General features: G+C 36.6%; 1 protein-coding gene and 1 long non-coding RNA gene across 4 annotated transcripts in view; one reads left to right on the top strand and one right to left on the bottom strand.

Moving 5' to 3' along the window:
* The window catches only part of STK3 (serine/threonine kinase 3), a 302,874-nt gene that overhangs the window by 189,890 nt on the left and 92,427 nt on the right, over positions 1–20,557 (bottom strand). For all 3 annotated transcript variants that reach the window (XM_079126263.1, XM_079126262.1, XM_079126264.1), the window contains one exon: positions 20,115–20,282. In XM_079126263.1, the coding sequence (XP_078982389.1) occupies positions 20,115–20,282 (168 nt within the window). The remainder of the gene's footprint in view (positions 1–20,114; positions 20,283–20,557) is intronic.
* LOC306653444 lies at positions 6,272–17,724 on the top strand. The gene is made up of 2 exons (XR_013761722.1): positions 6,272–9,102; positions 16,106–17,724. It is a non-coding gene; the product is annotated as an uncharacterized lncRNA (long non-coding RNA).

Raw genomic sequence — 20,557 nt, forward strand, 5'->3', positions numbered from 1 at the left:
AGTAGTAGAGTACATGACTAGCGCATGTTAGGCCCCAAGTCTGATCCACAGTCACTCACACACACACACACACACACACACACACACACAAATTTACATTGACATAATCAAATAATGTATCTTTGATTAATATAGTCTTCTAGGCTAGTTGAAGAATTCTATTCTGCAGGACTTTAATTAAAATGAATACTTAAGTATGTCTTATCTACATTTTTTAAAAACGTATCTATCTAGGCATAATTTCAAAAACTGAATTTGACAGAAACAGAATTTACTCCAAAAATATTATAAATTTTCAAATGTTATACACTTGAAATTACAGTCAACACCTACTCTCAGCATTCCTCCCAACCTCCCAGCCCACACACACCTAGGTATTTATTTCTTCTAAAATAAATGTAAGCTTAGGTCTCTAACATGAACAGTTACTATGACTAATTCAAAACAAAACACCTACGATGAGCAAGATAGTAACCCTACACAATTGTTTTTAAGACATAAATCTTCAATAAGGCTAACAATTAAATCCCATTAGTAAACCAAAGTTACTGTGCCTGGAGGCTAACACTAAGGGGGCTCACTAGTCTTCTTTCTGATGGATTTCAATAAAAGAACAGGCCAGACACAGTGATGCACACCTGCAATTCCAGCTATTTGGGAGGCTAGAATAAGAGGATCACAAGTTTGAGGTCAGCCTGGGAAACTTAGCAGGACTCTGTCTCATATATATATATATATATATATATATATTTAAAAGGGCTAGGGATATAGCTCAGTGGTGAAGTACTTGCCTAGCATTTACAAAACCCTGGGTTCAATCCCCAACACCTCAAAAAAAAAATAAAAATTAAAATAAGGAAACATGATCTAAAGCACCGGAAAAATAAAATAAAGAATATGAATTATCTCAATTTAAATTTTAAATTTTAAATAAATAAATTGAACTAAGTAGAAGGTTGAAAGGCAAGATATAAGGGATGATAGGCCTTTCAAGTTGTATTTAATTAGCATTTAATTACTTTCATTTTTTAGTTTATTTCACTGGCTCTTATTCTAAGTCATAAGTATAACATTTATTATTTTAAGAAAGAATAATGTGAGCTTTCCAGACTTCAACACCACAGAAGTGTCTTTGAGATAGAAAAGGGAATCAAGCATACATTCAACAAAAATATTTATCAGATACTTTTGTGTATAAGTCACCCTGCTAGGTTCAATTAGATACAAAAATGAAACATGCATGCATTTAAAACTCAGAACTAATAGGAAAAATAAAACAAATGTATCAAATAAACTATGACAATATCTAGTAAGTTAAAAAGTACCAGAAAAAAGCTAAAAGGGATGGATATGAGAATTCAGAGAGGTTTTTAAGCAGTCACATGAAAAACTTCTGAGAGTAACTAGACTTACCTAAAACTAGCCTTTCCAGGAGTAAGGGGGAGGAAGGAAAATACATACATACAGATAGATAGATAGATAGATAGATAGATAGATAGATAGATAGATAGATAGATAGATAGATAGATAGACAGATAGATATAGATAGATAATGATTCCAGATTAAAATGTAGAAATGTCACCTGCTATGACAATGTAAATAGTAAGCAAAACAATATTCTAAATTTGTAACAAGAAATCCTCTTGAGATATGATAATGATCCTCTATTATCCTTGACAGTCAACCGTTTTGGGTCAAGATACCCTTGTTTCAAAGAGCCACTATTTTCATTTGATAAAAACTATGAGACATCTTGCCAGGAAAAAAAAGCACAGCTGCACAAACACCAATGTCTAAGTGTAATTTCTTGAAGTCCACTGACTGAATGTACTGTCCCAATAAAGCCCATTCTCCCCTGTTGTGAAACACAGTTTCCATTACTGGACAGTATATAGGTAAAAATGAGGAAGTAAGAAGTATTGGTATTTTCTACTTCTATATGGTTTCTAGTAGAATCTACAGAAGTCATCTCAGTAGCCATATTCAGCAACCTCCCCCAGCAGGCGAAAGAATGACACTAAGCAGTTCAAATGTGGAAGGAATACTTGGATATACTGTGCAAAGTTCCAGTTCATCCACCATCCTTCTGGATGCCCCAAAGCAAAGTCAGATGATAATAAATAATTGCTTGTTCCTTCCCACAGCTATAAATCCCTTAAGTAACAATGGTTAATGTTAAATAGGTATCTTCTTCAAGAACTTCAATTTAGTAATAGTCTCAGTATAAAACTTGAAAATAAACTTCATGTTACCTAGTATTCCTACAATATATAATAATTTGTCTATTGCTCATATACAGTATTTTATATGATCTTCACAAGCAACTGTGTGAAGTAGACAGATGAGTATCCAATACACAATTCACAGATAAAAAAACTGATTCAGGACTCAAAAGTCTCAAAACCCAGGTCAAATCACTACTCTGTAGTAACAATAAAAGCATCCTGGCATTGGGAAAATTCAGATTTCAAAAGTCTGATTCAGTGATTCTTGCCTATGAATTTGACTTAAAAACCATTACTTGGTCATAAAATCAATTTAATAAATGTGTACCATCCTTTGTTTTATACTGGGGATTGAGCTTGACCACTACATCACACACCCAGACCTTTTTGCATTTATTTTAAGACAGGGTATCAATAAGCAGCTTAGGGCCTAAATTGCTGAAGCTTGTCTCGAATTTGTGATCCTCCTGCCTTAGCCTCCCAAGTTTCTGGGATTATAGGTGTATATCACCAGGCCTAGTACCATTCGTTTTTAAACGAAAGAATAAAGCAGTCAAGCATGGTGGCACACGTCTATAATCCCAGCTACTTGGAAGAGGAGGGAGGGCAATCGTAAATTCAAGGTCAACCTAAGCAACTTAGCAAGACCCTCTCTCAAAAATTTTTAGAAAAGGACTTGCAGATGTAGCTCAGTGGTACAGTGCTTACCTAGCAAGTGTAACTGCATGGGTTCAATCCCTAGTACAGAAGGAAAAAAAAAGCATGTAACAGAAAAGAAGAAGAAATAATGATGATAGGATAGAAATCTGAGTAGATGACAGATAGTAAGAGTGAGTACAGTTTCATATACATTATTTCAGTTCATGTATTCATGTCCATCCATATGTATAATGCATCACAATGTGAAATACATTTCATAATGTGGATCACAATCCAAGAATCTGAACTGTAAATGCCATCTTTCAATCATTAAAAGTCAATTTAAATTGTCTTCTTTAAACTCCCCAAATACAGAAAAATATTCTGTTTTCAGTGTTTCACATTAAAAATCTTAAAAAGATGGATTATGGTATAATTCTTTCTCAATGATTACTACTCTAAGCAATACTTAATGGAAACATATCTCCAAAACTACAATTCATATTCATGTAATTTATGGCCGTAGGAAAATGATAATTACTTTCTCAATTGTTACCAAACTAATCATGTTTACAGAGTGCTTGGCAACACCAATAGCAAAGTTTGAATACAGATTAAGAGTGGGAATTCCTCTTTCCTGTGTAAGCCCCAGGGATGACCCCCAGAAGGTTCAATCAAGTGTAGTTCAGATCTGTTTATGCTGTTCCTTGCTTGCTCATCTCTTCAAGAATAATTCTGATGGACAGAAATAAGGTAAAACTGTCACTGTAATAAGCCGTAATCCCCAATTCAGGAGCTAGAATGCCTTGTATTCCCATGTGTAACAGGACCACACAGTAGAAGAACTCTTTCAAATGGAATTAAAAAAAAAAAAAAAAAAGTATATAGGGAAGTAATATTAGAATTCTCCAATGATCCAATATACCCCATTCTTCTGGATCCTTCACTAGCTCTGCTCTGAAAGTATCATTAACAATATTAAGGTATCACTTAAAATAATCAGGTAGAAAAATGTAGGGAAGATAGAGTGAAGAAGAAAGAAAATAAGAAAACAAAGTAAAGCGCATGGAAAGAAAACCAAAGCTGGAGAGGTGGGCAAGGTATGAGCATATGCCTATACTCTCTGTCAGGAGAAGAGAAAACAAAAGAGGCAGTGAAAAGAAAAGGGAGAAAAAGGAAGAGAATACATTTAAGGAAAAAAGCAAGTACCATATATAGTAGTCCCCATTTATCTATGGGGATATGTTCCAAGACTTGCAGTGGATGTTTCAAACTGAAAAGCATCAACTCCTACACATTCTATGTTATTTCCTGTATATACATACCTATGAAAAAGTTTAACTCACAAATTAGGCATAGTAGAAGAGTAAGAACAATAATAATAAAATACTATAATAACAATATACTATAATCAAAGTAATGTGAATGTGCTCTCGCTTTCAAAATATATTATACCGTACTCACCCTGTAGCGCCTACATGATGAAATGAATCAAGTCGAATGAGGTAGGCACTGTGACCCCAAGGTGGGCCTTACTAAGTAAGGACTCAAGTACAAGCACTGTGATACCTCACGGTCAATCTGATAACCAAGACAACAACTAAGAGACAGCACAGATAGCGTGGATATGCTAAACTAAGGGATAATATACAATCAGACAAGACTATGTGAGATTTCACCTCACTACTCAGAACAGGACACAATTTAAACCTTATGAATTATTTATGGTATTTTCCACTACTACTTGGACAGTGGCAGTGGACTTGGGTAAGTATACAATTACAAAAAGTGAAGCCTCAGCAGGGGCACTACACAATGACAAAATAACAAAATTCTTATCTATACTCATGATTACATACATGCACACCTAAAACCGAATCAAAATAGTTACAATGTAGAGTCATATTAATAACATTTATCTACCTCTTACCTTCCTCCCCCAAAAAAATAGAAAGTTAAATAATTCTAGCCTTAGAATTCTAGTTATCACTGGATCAGAAGTTCCAAGAATTCAGGGAAAATGTCTGCTCTGCTTTCCACTACTTTCTCAAAGACCAACTAAATGTTACATGATAAATATGCTCTAAATGTGTAGAAGGAAATAAAGGGAAGGGGAACAGAAGTAAAAATATGAGAGGGCAATACCAAGGTACTTATCCTCAAAAAGCAAACATCCATCCATATCTTGATGACATTTGGATTCTCTGGTGTAAAACAACAAAGTAGGAGAGCAGATATACTCTCTAACTGGTCTCAAGGCTGAATTCTCTGCCTCCACATTGGAATATGCTTTTCTTCAATTTTAACATTAATACTAAATCAAAAACGTTTTAATATTAATGATTAAATTTTATATTACTGATGAGTATGTCCCACTTTCAAAATATATATTTACATGAAAGATGATTTTCATAATTATTATTGGTATTGCCAAAGAATTCATTAATTTTTTTAAATCCAAAAAATCTTAAATGCTATTTAAAACTATAAATATTTACACAACGTCTTTAGGATACATCTACTGCAAAAAGTACACATACCTGATTAAATACTAGTAAACAATCCTCTACTTGGTAGATAAGCAAGTGGTTTACATATAAATACAGTGAAAACTATTATAAAGACCTCTCCATGGACTGATTACAAAGAAAGAAATACAAATGAACTTAGACTATTAAAATTGAGGTGCTGAAAATGATAGAAGAGACAATTAGAAGAATAGAGAAAGGCAGTAAAAATGTCAAAGGTTACAAGACTTACATCAGAAATAAGAAAAATACAGACAGTACTACAGAGAAGTCAATAAAAATGAGACCAGAAACTAAACACACACACACACACACACACACACACACGCAGGAAAAAAAAAAAAAAAAAAGACTATTTAAAACAGGCAAAGGGGCTCTGGAGATGTAGTTCAGTGGTAGACCACTTGCCTAGCATGCACAAGGCCCTGGGGTTGGATCACCAGTACTGGGGTGGAGCAGGGGGAACCCTCAGTATCACAAGTCATTTGGAAAATGGGGAAATGCAAATCAAACTCACAATTAGATACCACTTTACCACTTTACACTCAATACAACAACTATAATCAAGGATAAAAACAGAAAATAAAAGTATTGGCAAGGATATGGAAAAACTGAAAGACATTGCTGGTGGAAAACAGTATGGAGATTCCTCAAAAAATTAAACAAAGACTTACTAAATGATGCTGCATTTCCGCCTAAGGAACCAGAGGCAAAACAACAGGAGGGTCTTAAAGAGATGACTGCATACTGATGTTCATAGTAGCAATATTCACAATACACAAAAGGTGGAAGAAACCCAAGTATCTATCAGCAGATGACTGAATAATAAAAATACACACACACAATGAAATATTATTCATATTTCAAAGAATATATAAAGAAGCCTTTATAAAGAAGGAAATTCTGATACATGCTATAACATGGATGAACCATGAAATCATTAGGCTAAGAAAAAAAAAGTCACACACAAAAGAACAAATATTGTATGATTCTATTCAAATCAGGAAGAATAGTCAAACTCCAAGACAGAAAATAGAATAGTGGCTACCAAGTGCTGGGGCAAGAGGATATGGAAAATTATTGATTAATGGGTACAAAGTTTCAGTGTAGGATGATAAAAAAATTTTCTGGAAATTAACATTGATGATAGTTGCAGAAGAGTGTAAATGCACTTAATGCCAAGGAACTGTATACTTTAAAATGATTACAACAGTAAATTTCATGTGATATAGTAATCGTTCATTTTCATTTTTTTAATTATTATAATTAATCTTAAATTCCATACACACACACACGCATACTACATACTCATGAACAAAAATAATCTGAAAGAGAACAGATTATACTGAGTATAGTAGGTTGAATGGGAACCTTTCCAAGATATTTCCTTGTCTTAATCCCCAAAGCCTCTAAACGTAATCTTATTTGGAGAGAAAAAAAATGCTCTTTGAAGAAAGAAGGATTATCTGAGTAGGCCCTAAAATTCAATGATAAGTGTCCTAATAAGAGAAAGACAGAAATTTATGACAAAGGAAAAGGCACAGACACTTGGAGGAGAACGCATGTGAAGATGCAGTCAGACTAGAGTGATATAACTACAACAAAAGGAAAACTAAGGACTGCAGGCAGCCACCAAAAGCGGGACTAGGCAAAGAATTGGATTATCCCTTGGAGCTTCTGCAAGGAGTGCAGCATACCCAACACTTGATTTCAGATTTCTGGCTTCCTCGTCTAAATTAAAATACTTATCCTCTACACCACCCCTACTCTTTCACCCTTGGATTAAATGCTTGCAAGGAATTGTCCAAGAAGTGGTGCCTGATGCCTGCTATCTACTGAGCCCTACAGAGCAGACGGGCAGACAGAAGGTATGTAAGTAGTGTGCCAGGTGAAGTACTACCCAACTTTCATTACTACCAAGGCCCAGTCTTCCAGAACTCAACTAAATTTTATTATTAATTGGGCAGAAAAGAGGCCACAAATTCCCTTTTTTCCTCCAGTGTTGTTTTGTTCTGTTTTGTTTTATTATTTTTTAAAATATAAAGTTGGTTTTCACTCCATAGATGTGGATACCAATTATGCTCCAGCATCCTATATATAGGATAAGAGTTAACTACATTTTTTGTTTTGATTTTTTTTTATAAAGAAATCATGTTGGATTAGGGGTATACTTGCTTGTAAAAAAGGTAGTGCCATATGATTAGCAATAGGGAAAAGCTATAGTATTTTCATTATGCATTGAAAAGGGCAAACCCCACTGCCATCAATGTCTGTTTTCACCCTGCATGTACTATTTATTTCACCTATTAAATTGCTGTTTCTCAAAAGAAGGTGCAGGAGTGGGCACAAGCAAATATAAGCCTCTGGGTTGGATGCCCAGCACCAAAAATTTTAAAAGAAAATGGGGCCAGGGGCGATCAGTTGGAAAACGTAGCAAGGTTAACGAAAACATTCTTTAATTTAAAAATTACATTATTTTCAAAAAAGCATCAGTTATCAAAATTACCTTTTTCCATGTTTGAAAACATCTACAGGGGGCTGGAGTTGTGGCCTGGCATGTCTGAGGTCTTGGGTTCGATCCTCAGCACTGCATACACATAAATAAGTAGAGTAAAAAATCCATTGACAACTAAAAAAACAGAAAACATCTATAGGGATTCTTTCTTTAAAAGCAGGTGGTGTGAGGACACAGAGGGAGGCTTTTTTCTTCAGTCTAAATTAATTCCCAATTTACTTTCAAAACAGAGATTATGGCAGGTGGGGTGGCACATGCCTGTAATCCCAGCAATTCGGGAGACTGACGTAGGACGATCGGGAGTTCAAAGCCAGCCTCAGCAATAGCAAGGAACTAAGCAACTAAGTCAGACCCCATCTCTAAATAAAATACAAAAAAAGGCTCAGTGGTTGAATGCCTGAGTTCAAGTACCAGTGGGGGCAGGGGGAGGGCAGAAGATTATCATGCTTTATACACACTGAATTTCCAGAAAACTGTCATCCTTTAAGTACCTCCAATAGTTTCAAATCACTTTTGATACAAATCTTTCCAAAATACACAACATATTTGTACATCTTTTTTTAAAGGGGTAATAAAATTCTGCATTGAATTATTTAGAAGTAAATTTCTCAGTTTGATTTTTTTCTTTCCTTTCACTTAATTCAAGAAATCATCAGACATTTTCGCTACTGTTCTCAGTCCAACTCTAACAGTTTTTTCCTTACCCTTTTCATTATGCTAAGCAATGGGAAAACAAACATGAAAGACAGTTTAAAAAAATCAAAACTGTGTTTAAATAGAATTTATTTGGTTTCAGTGCTAAGGAACCAAGTATCTGAATTTGGTAGAAGAGTAGAGTCAACAGATATTTAATAAAATGATAATATTTCTCTCATAAAAAAACTAAAAAGAGCTATATCAAAACTAACAAATATAGTTAATCCCTTGAAATATAGTTAATCCCTTGCTATCAAACAAAATCAGTATTTTTAATAGCTCTTTTTAATACAAAATTCCTCCTTGAATATCTGCACTCAAAAACCTCTTTTTCTCTCAGGAACGATAAAACAAAGCATCTGATAAGCCAAAGTACATAAACAAATGACCTCAGCCTTAACACCATCAAAAGATCAACGCTCAATTAATTGCAAATTTCTAACTTAATCGCTTTCATTTCCCATTGAATGCCATCGTTAAGTTCTTCATATTCCCCAGGTGATGACACTTCAAATATGTGTTCTACAAAAAGCTTAATCATTGGGGGGTTTCAAGATGGCGGCCTAGAGGGTGGCTGCATTTCATGTTGCTCCAGGACTCAGGATTCAAAAGAGGAGATATTGAGACACTTGGGACCAACTCAAAGCAGCCGGGTGACTCTCACCCATTGGGGAGGCGTCCCGGATGGGACAGTGGTCCCGGAACGCAGGAAACTTTGGGAAGTAGAGCTGCCGGCGAGACGCCCCTCCCCCTGCTGGAGCAGTGAACGCGGACAACTGGGAGCGCCGTAAAGGAGGCCGCTCGGCACAGCACTGGGACTCGGAGCAACCACTGGGGCTCCGGCAGCTGCCCAGGGGAGGAGTGGCGAGGAGAGCTGTGTGGACTCAGAACACGGGGGCCTGCCCTGAGGAGGAGGAGGAGGAGCGTGGCCGCTTAGATTCGGAGTGACTGCACAAGAGGTACAGGCGGTTGCCAGAGAAGAAGCCGCGGGGCGAGCTGTTTCGACTCAGAACGACGCTTCTGAACCCCGGGGCCTGCCCTGAGGACCGAGGAGGAGGAAGAGGAGCGCGACCGCTTGGATTCAGAGTGACTACACTAGAGCTACAGGCGGTTGCCAGAGGAGGGGCGGCGCGGCGAGCTGTTTGGACTCAGACCACCTCTGAGCACCGGGGCCTGCCCGGAGGAGTAGGAGGAGGAGGAGGAGGAGGAGGAGCGCGGCGGGTCATTTGGACTCGCAGTGACTGCATTAGAGCTCCAGGCGGCTGCTCAGAGAAGAAGGCAAGTGGTGAGTTGTTTGGACTTAAAGTGACAGCTCCTGAACACAGGGGGGCTGCCTGGGGGAGAAGCGTGGTGGGACGCTTGGTCTTGAGTGGCCGCACCAGAGCTCCGGGCGGTGCCCAGAGGACCCGTGCAGCGGGTCACGTGGATTCAGAGGCACTCAGAGCAACCGCTGACACCCAGGGGGTTATCTGGAGAAGGAGGAGGAACGGGGAGGGTCACTTCGACTCGGAGTGATTGATTGCCCAGGGCTATGGGTGGTTGGTGGGAGGTGGAGGCACACAGTGAGTTTCTTGGACTCCTAGTGACAACACCGGAATACTGAGCGGCTGTCTGGAGGAAGAGGCGTGTGGTGGGTCTCTGGGACTCAGAGCGATTGTACGGGGCCCCAGGTGGCTGCTCAGAGGAGGGGCCGCATAGCCAGGCGATTAGGTGCGGAGCAGGGTCCCAGGATCTAGGAGGCTTCTTGGTGGAAGAGCCGCACAGAGACAGGCTTAGGGCAGAGCGAAGGTTCCAGGCCTGCGGACAGATTCTCTGAGGAGGAGCAGCCTAAGGAGATTCATCTGCGAAGGGTGAGGCTCCCAGGCCCAGGAGGTAGGGCCGGGCGCCTGGGAACTTTGCAGAGGAAGGCAGCCCAGCACAGGCGATAGCTGTAAATTGAGGGGAACCTCTAGGAGGGAACTGACCAGCGAGACCTCCCCACCGGGTGAGTCTTCCCTGCCGGGTGAGGTTTCCCCACAAGGACAGTAAAACCAGAGACTCAGGCCCAAACAGGCCTTGCCTCAGCCCGCAGCCTAGGTCCCCTTTGGATGACCATTGGTCAACAAGTGGAGGCACCTCTGCCCACTAGCAGGGATTATACCCCACCTGAAGGCCACCACTCCTAGAGAGGCAGCTTCCTTGTGGAGCACCGCATTATCAACTTCCTTCAAGACTTCAGCCTACTGAAGGCTAAGGGGGGATATATATAGAAATCTTCAGGGACATTGTAAGTCAATAGAGGAAATCGACAATATCTCAGCGGTCCACTGATACCTGAACAATATGAGAAAACAAGGAAAGAAAATGCTGCAAACAAATCTAGATGTTACATCAATAAAACCCAATGACAGCATGGCAGAAGAAATGACAGAAAAGGAGTTCAGATTGTACATAATTAAAATGATCAGAGAAGCAAACAATGAGATGAAAGAGCAAATGCATGCACTGAATGATGAGATGAAAGAGCAAATGCAACCAATCGACAATTAAAAGAGCAAATACAGGAAGCAAAAGATCATTTCAATAAAGAGTTAGAGATATTGAAAAAAAACCAAACAGAAATCCTTGACATGAAGGAAACAATAAACCAAATTAAGAACTCCACAGAAAGCATATTCAATAGGATAGAACACCTGGAAGACAGAACCTCAGACATTGAAGACAAAACATTTAACCTTCAAAACAAAGTTGAACAAACAGAGACGATGGTAAGAAATCATGAACAGAATCTACAAGAACTATGGGATATCATGAAAAGGCCAAATTTAAGAATTACTGGGATTGAGGAAGGCCTAGAGAAACAAGCCAAAGGAATGAACAATTTATTCAATGAAATAATATCAGAAAATTTCCCAAATCTGAAGAATGAAATGGAAAATCAAGTTCAAGAGGCTTACAGGACTCCAAATACACAAAATTACAACAGACCCACACCAAGGCACATTATAATGAAAATACCTAACATACAAAATAAAGACAGAATTTTAAAGGCTGTGAGAGAAAAGAATCAAATTACATTCAGGGTGAAACCAATACGGATATCAGCAGATTTTTCAATCCAGACCCTAAAAGCTGGAAGGGCCTGGAACAACATTTACCAAGCCCTGAAAGAAAATGGATGCCAACCAAGAATCTTACACCCACCAAAACTTACTTTCAAAATGATGATGAATTAAAATCCTTCCATGATAAACAAAAGCTAAAAGAATTTACAAAAAGAAAGCCAGCATTACAGAACATTCTCAGCAAAATATTACATGAGGAAGAGATGAAAACCAAAGAAGCAAATCAGCAAAGGGAGGAATTATTCTAAAGGAATTGTCAAATAAAGGAGGAAACAAGTTGTGTCAAACAAATAAATAAATAAAATTTAAAAAATGAACCAAATGACCGGGAAACCGAATCATATCTCTATAATAACTCTGAATGTTAATGGCCTGAATTCATCAATCAAAAGACATAGACTGGCAGATTGGATTAAAAAGAAAGATCCAACAATATGTTGCCTGCAAGAGACTCACCTCATAGAAAAAGATACCCATAGACTAAAGGTGAAAGGATGGGGAAAAACATACCATGCACATGGACTCAGCAAAAAAGCTGGAGTATCCATCCTCATTTCAGATAATGTGGACTTCAAGCCAAAGTTAGTCAGAAGGGATAAAGAAGGTCATTTCATACTGCTTAAGGGAAGCATAAATCAGCAAGATATAACAATCATAAACATCTATGCCCCAAACAGTGGCTCATCCATGTATGTCAAACAAATCCTTCTCAATTTCAGAAACCAAATAGACCATAACACAATAATACTAGGTGATTTTAACACGCCTCTCTCACCACTGGACAGATCTTCCAGACAAAAATTGAACAAAGAAACCACAGATCTCAACAACACAATCAATAATTTAGACTTAACGGACATTTATAGAATATACCATCCAACCAAGAGTGAATACACTTTCTTCTCAGCAGCACATGGATCCTTCTCTAAAATAGACCATATATTATGCCATAAAGCTAATGTTAGCAAATACAAGAAGATAGAGACACTACCATGTATTCTATCAGATCATAATGGATTGAAGTTAGAAATAAATGAAAGAGTAAAACACAGAAACTATTCCAACATCTGGAGATTAAACAATATGCTATTATATGATGAATGGATAACAGAAGATATTAGGAAGGAAATTAAAAAATTCTTAGAGGTAAATGAGAATAAAGAAACATCATATCAAAACCTCTGGGACACTATGAAAGCAGTACTTAGAGGGAAATTTATTTCATGGAGCGCATTTAATAAAAGAAGTAAAACTCAACAAATAAACGACCTAACACTACAGCTCAAAGCCCTAGAAAAAGAAGAACAGAACACCACCAAAAGTAGTAGAAGACAGGAAATAGTTAAACTCAGAGCTGAAATCAATGAAATTGAAACAAAAGAAACAATACAAAAAATTGACAAAATAAATAGTTGGTTCTTCAAAAAAATAAACAAAATTGATAAACCTTTAGCCACACTAACAAAGAGAAGACGAGAGAAAACCCAAATCACTAAAATTCGGAATGAACAAGGAAATATCACAACAGACAGGACTGAAATACAAAACATAATTAGAAGCTATTTTGAAAATCTATACTCCAGCAAAATAGAAAATTTCGAAGACATCAACAGGTTTCTAGAGACATATGAATTGCCTAAACTGAACGAGGAGGACATAAACAATTTAAATAGACCAATTTCAAGTACTGAAATAGAAGAAGTCATCAAAAGCCTACCAACAAAGAAAAGTCCGGGACCAGATGGGTTCTCAGCCGAGTTCTACAAAACCTTTAAAGAAGAGCTCATTCCAAAACTTCCATAAAATAGAAGAGGAGGGAACCCTCCCAAACACATTCTATGAAGCCAATATCACACTGATACCTAAACCAGACAGAGACTCATCAAGGAAAGAAAATTTCAGACCAATATCCTTAATGAACATCGACGCAAAAATTCTCAACAAAATTTTAGCAAATCGCATACAAAAACATATTAAAAAGATAGTGCACCATGATCAAGTGGGTTTCATCCCAGGGATGCAAGGTTGGTTCAACATCAGGAAATCAATAAACCTAATTCACCGTATCAATAGACTTAAAGTCAAGAATCACATGATTATTTCAATAGATGCAGAAAAAGCATTTGATAAAATACAGCACCCCTTCATGCTCAAAACACTAGAAAAAATAGGGATAGTGGGAACATTCCTTAATATTGTAAAGGCCATTTATGCTAAGCCCATGGCTAATATCATTCTAAATGGTGAAAAACTGAAAGCATTCCCCCTAAAAACTGGAACAAGGCAGGGATGCCCTCTTTCACCACTTCTATTCAACATCGTTCTTGAGACTCTGGCCAGAGCAATTAGACAGACCAAAGAAATTAAAGGGATACGAATTGGAAAAGAAGAACTCAAACTATCCCTGTTCGCTGATGACATGATTATATATTTAGAGGAACCTGGAAATTCCACCAGAAAACTCTTAGAACTCATAAGTGAATTCAGTAAAATAGCAGGTTACAAGATCAATGCTCATAAATCCAATGAATTTTTATACGTAAGTGATGAATCTTCAGAAAGAGAAATTAGGAAAACTACCCCATTCACAATAGCCTCGAAAAAAATAAAATACTTGGGAATCAATCTCACAAAAGAGATGAAAGACCTCTACAATGAGAACTATACAATACTAAAGAAAGAAATTAAAGAAGATGGAAAGATCTTCCATGTTCTTGGATAGGAAGAATCAATATTGTCAAAATGGCCATACTACCTAAAGTGCTATACAAATTCAATGCAATTCCAATTAAAATCCCAATGACGTACCTTACAGAAATAGAGCAAGCAATTATGAAATTCATCTGGAAGAATAAGAAACCCAGAATAGGTAAAACAATCCTTAGCAGGAAGAGTGAAACAGGGGGTATCGCAATACCAGATCTTCAACTCTACTACAAAGCAATAGTAACAAAAACGGCATGGTATTGGTACCAAAATAGAAAGGTAGATCAATGGTACAGAATAAAGGACACGGATACAAACCCAAATAAATACAATTTTCTCATACTAGACAAAGGTGCCAAAAATATGCAATGGAGAAAAGATAGCCTCTTCAACAAATGGTGCTGGGAGAATTGGAAATCCATATGCAACAGAATGAAACTAAACCCATATCTCTCACCATGCACGAAACTAAACTCAAAATGGATTAAGGACCTCGGAATCAGCCCAGAGACCCTGCAGATTATAGACGAAAAAGTAGGTCCAAATCTTCACCTTGTTGGTCTAGGATCAGACTTCCTTAACAGGACTCCCATAGCACAAGAAATAAAAGCTAGAATCAACCACTGGGATAGATTCAAACTAAAAAGCTTTCTCTCAGCAACGGAAACTCTCAGCAATGCGAAGAAAGAGCCTACAGAGTGGGAGAATATCTTTGCTAATCATACTTCAGATAGAGCACTAATCTCCAGAATCTATAAAGAACTCAAAAAACTCTACTCCAAGAATTCAAATAATCCAGTGGACAAATGGGCTAAGGAAATGAATAGACACTTCACAGAAGAAGATCTACAAGCAATCAACAAACATATGGAAAAATGCTCAACATCTCTAGTAATAAGAGAAATGCAAATCGAAACCACCCTAAGATTCCATCTCACCCCAATTAGAATGGCGATTATCAAGAATACGAGCAACAACAGGTGTTGGCGAGGATGTGGGGAGAAAGGTACACTCATACATTGCTGGTGGGGCTGCAAATTAGTGCAGCCACTCTGGAAAGCAGTGTGGAGATTCCTTAGAAAACTTGGAATGGACCCTCCATTTGACCCAGCTATCCCACTCCTTGGCCTATACCCAAAGGACTTAAAATCAGCATACTACAGAGATACAGCCACATCAATGTTCATAGCTGCTCAATTCACAATAGCCAGACTGTGGAACCAACCTAGATGCCCTTCAATTGATGAGTGGATAAAGAAACTGTGGTATATATATACAATGGAATATTACTCAGCCATAAAGAATGATAAAATTATGGCATTTGCAGGCAAATGGATGAAATTGGAGAATATCATGCTAAGTGAGATAAGCCAATCTCAAAAAGCCAAAGGACGAATGATATCACTAATAAGTGGAGGATGACACATAATGGGGGGAGGGAAGGGTTAGTGTTAGGGTTAGAGTTAGGGTTAGGGAGGGGGGCAAGTATGGAGGAAGGAAGTACTGTATAGAGGGTAAAGTGGGGTGGGAGGGGTGGGGGGAAAGGAAAAAATAACAGAATGAATCAAACAACATTACTCTATGTAAATTTATGATTACACAAATGGTATGCCTTTACGCCATGTACAAACAGAGAAACAACATGTATCCCATTTGTTTACAATAAAAAAAAATAAAAGCATTGTGCTAAGTGAAAGAGAAAAAAAAAAAAGCTTAATCATTGAAAAATACAATATTATTCTGTGACTACTTAAGCAGAAGCAACTCTATTCTAAATTATTCAAGCTTACCCCCACACGTTTTTTCCCCCTTTTCAGCTGGCCTAAGCAAGAATAGGTTCCAAGCAGGGCAGGAAACTGGGCATGATAAAAGGCTGGTATATAGTAACTGGGAAATCAAATCCCAGATCACTAAGTCAGCACTACTGTTCTGGAGTGTTCCTAATATATGTATCTAGTTACAGGCATGGTGGAAAGGGAGAGAACCATATGAGAACAACCAATGGGAATTTTTATTTATATTAAAAGAATATTACTCTCTGTCTCTATCTGCTATAGTGGTCTTTCTATCAATTGTACATTCATCCCCTTGTAACAACTTTGTAGATTACTCTAATTAACCCAAAAAAGGTGGATGAGAAAAACAAATTTTAAAAATGAAATCTGCTATTTCCTTACTTCATAGAAAACTTGGAGGAATCACATTTTAATAATTATGAGATTATATGGTTTGTACATCTCTTACTTTTGCTAGCCACTACTATGCATACACAGAGTTGAGGTGTAAATACAAAAGGCTTTATGGTATCTAGGAAAGAATATGGACTGGCCTGAGTTTATATCTCAGTGCTGCTATTAACAGGCTATGTCATTTCAACAAATAATGCAGTACTTTAAATATCCATTTAATTTCATCTACCCATTAAATCAAGATTTTAATACTTCTTTCACAAAGGTATTATACTAAAAAAATTAATGAAAATAGGAAATTTTCCATATTTCACTCATTAATCACATTTTCTTATCCTGCCAGCTTTCTCACACCTTAACTACCCCTTTATCTGCTGTCTCACCTCACTGAAAAGATTGAGATTATGATTTAATCAGTTTAGAATCCTACTCTAGTTCCTTGGTTTCTCCATTTCTTTCTACTCTCCTCTCTCTCTCCAGACTGTAACTCACTGGTACCTAAACTACTCAACAGCATCCTTAAATTCTTCATAGTCCCATCCTTCCAAGGAAGTCATTCATTAAAACCTAAATCTGGATATCAAGACCAAGATGCACTGCACTCCACAGCTGAGTATGCCAGAAGGTCAAGAAAATAAGATTGATATCAGTATAATTCCTCAATGTCCAATTTTAGCTGTGCCTTCAATAATCCTTTTTTCCTCTCTTAGTTCTCTCTTTTATGGGTCAAGGGTATTCCCCACCAAACTACTGCAAACCCTGATGAAACATTAAAGATTATTAATCTCATTAAATTTCCACCCGTGTATATGACTTTTTAATATATTTGTGACAAAATGAGAAATACACATGGAACACTTCTCTGAATACCAAAGAACAATAATCATCCCAAGAAAAAAAGCACTTTGTGTGGTAGAGACGTAGCTCAGTGACAGAGCATTTGCCTAGCATGTGTAAAGACCTGAGTTCAATTCGCAGCACTGCCAGAAAGAGTTGCTAAACCATTACAGAAGTCATGAAATAAAGATTAAAGAAGAAAGAAAAAGAAAGAAAGAGAAAGCACTTTGTGACTAAACTGCAAGCTAATTAAGGTACAACTCTTTTTTCAAGGAACACCATTTTTACTTAAAAAAAAAAAAAAAAAAAAAACTAGCATTACCAGGACTTGAGTATGTGACAGACATTTTCTCAAAAATGAACCAAGTAAGTCTGTCATTTCAAGTAAAACAACAAAAAGTCCTTGTTGCCAATGCTAAATTTGAGCTTTCAGAGGTTGGGGTTGTGGCTCAGCAGTATAGAACTCACCTAGCACATGTGAGGTACTGGGTTCAATCTTCAGCACCACATAAAAATAAACAAACAAAAAAGAGGTATTTTGTCCATCTACAATTAAAATATATATATATGTACACACACACACACACACACACACACACACACATAAAAATTTGAGCTTTCAAGTGAAGATTCAAATTTTGAAAAATTAGATCTTAAAAGCTTCCCAGCACTTGAAGTTCAATCCTCTAAACTGTGAAAGAGCTCACAAACATGAGAAAAGTTAAATAATGACAACATCATTTCAACAGCAACTTAAAACTATAGTGTGTTTGGAAATGCACAAGGCAACACTTGATAAACTATGCAAAGAACCATAGAGTCAAAAAGGACCTATATACAAATTATGAGGAAAAAGAGAAGTCTATTTGCGTGGTAGCTGTCAAGGAAGGCTCTGTATAAACAAAATCTGCATTGGGACTTGAAAAATTGGTAGAATTTAGATTAATTTTTAAAAAGTGAGCAAGGCATTCTAGGAAGTTTGCGATATATACAACTTATGTATATTTGTTTAAAGAAAAATACTGTTTTCAGGTATAATTACTATTTCATACGTATGAATTCGAACTCTTATATTAAGACTCTTGAAGCAAAGCCACATATTTCAATTCTTTGCTATAAACCAGAGACTAGCGCAAAGTCAAATTTAACATGATAAAATATTTGTTTAAAAATTTAAGATTTACATAGGGAGGGGCAGAAAAGCAATAATGTAAGGTTAATATTAAATTCCAGCTCTGAAACTTGGCCTTGGATAATTTAGTAAACCTTACTGCTTTAATCTCAGATATAACTCATTTGAGGATCACCCTACAAATATCTTAATAAATAATGATTAGAAAAGAGAATTTGTGGCCATGTTTCTATGCTGATCTTGCTATTTATGTTACTTCCAAATAAAGAATTGATGCTATCTTTATTTCAGCAAAAGAAATTTATATATAGAGATGTATACAACTGTATTACTCAAAGAATTATTTCTGTAAAATGTCTCAATATGGCATACAGATACTTTCAGTATAATATACTTATTAAAATTTAATGAATAACAATAGCAGACATAATTCTAATGTATTCCTCTTCAGATATTTTAAAATACTGCATTATTTTTTCCTTCCATCTATTTACTTCACACATTTCTCCAGTCACCCTATCATCTTCCACAAACACATACACAATATACATTCTTTCAATTTTCATTCCTATATCCTTCTTGGGGTAACTATAGCCACTAGAGGGCAATAAATTTACAAAGAAATGTACTTATCTATAAGAATTGAAATTCACATAATAAATCTAGAAAAGAAAATGTCATTAGGAACCCTTTCAAAGCATAGGAAATCAGATTTGAATAAGCAAGGCATATCCTCCAAAAGGAATTCATAGGAGCATATAGAAGTGTTCCAAAAAAGGAATTCTATTTTCTCAGCAAGTACTAGCTAAAGAAATATACTTAATTCCCTTAAAGGAAGATAGTAATATTAGAAACTGGGATTTCAATAATATCAGCCACAGACTAAAGAAGATAAGGGAAGAAAGAAAAACAAACAAGTAGAACTACAGAGTGGGTAGAAAACTGTTTCCTAACCCTTTTTACTATTGAAAAACAAGGGTTTTCCAGGATTATTTCTGGGGGAAAAAATAGTGATTGTACAGATATGACTAGCCCATAGTTCTTTTCTCACAATTAACAATGCAGGGGACACTCTACTACAATGCATATCTAAAAAAAAAAAAAAAAAAAAATTACAATTTTTTTTTTTAATTAAAAAAAAGAAAATAAGAATGCAAGGGAGCCAGCATGGTGGCGTACAGCTGTAATCCCAGCAACTAGCAAGTCTGAAGCATGACAATCACAAGTTCAAAGTCAGCCTCAGCAATTTTGTGAGGTCCTAAGCAACTTAGTGAGACCCTGTCTCACAAAACAGAAAGGACCGGGGATGTGGCTCAGTGGTTTAAGTGACCCTAGGTTCAATCCCTGGCTCTGTAAAAAAAAAGAATACAAGGGGAAGAGAAATTAATAGTTACCAATATTTGACAGATAATTTTACTACTTTTTGCACAGAATCTAAACTCAAATAAACTTACTTATTTAATATTTACTTATTCTGTGTGTGCACTGCAAAACTGAAATACTTGCAAAGTTGACATAATTAACAAACTATAATTTTCTTACCCTCATGGGATGTATATCAGCATAAGGTGGTTTTCCTTCAGCCATTTCTATAGAAGTGATGCCAAGGGACCAGATATCAGCCACACAGTTATATCCTATTTCTTGAATTACCTCAGGAGCCATCCAAAATGGAGTTCCTATCACAGTGTTGCGTTTTGCCATTGTATCCTGCAATACATTACATAGATATGAATACTACAAAACACAAAGGAAATCTATACATAACATATTCTTTAAATATTCGTGTTAAAATGTTGAAATCTAGTGTCAAATTCTATGGGAAATAGACTATCTTCCTAAAACCTCAACTAGTTATAGCATGATATATTTAGAAATTTCAAATTCTGAAATAACCAAGTAACTTTTCTCTACTTCATTAAAGACGGTCATTTAAGATAGTATTATGACAAAAAAAACTACAAAAACCAATGTGCCAAGGGAAA

This window comes from Sciurus vulgaris, assembly GCF_902686455.1.
Source record: "Sciurus vulgaris genome assembly, chromosome: 1".
Classification (NCBI taxonomy): Eukaryota; Metazoa; Chordata; class Mammalia; order Rodentia; family Sciuridae; genus Sciurus; species Sciurus vulgaris.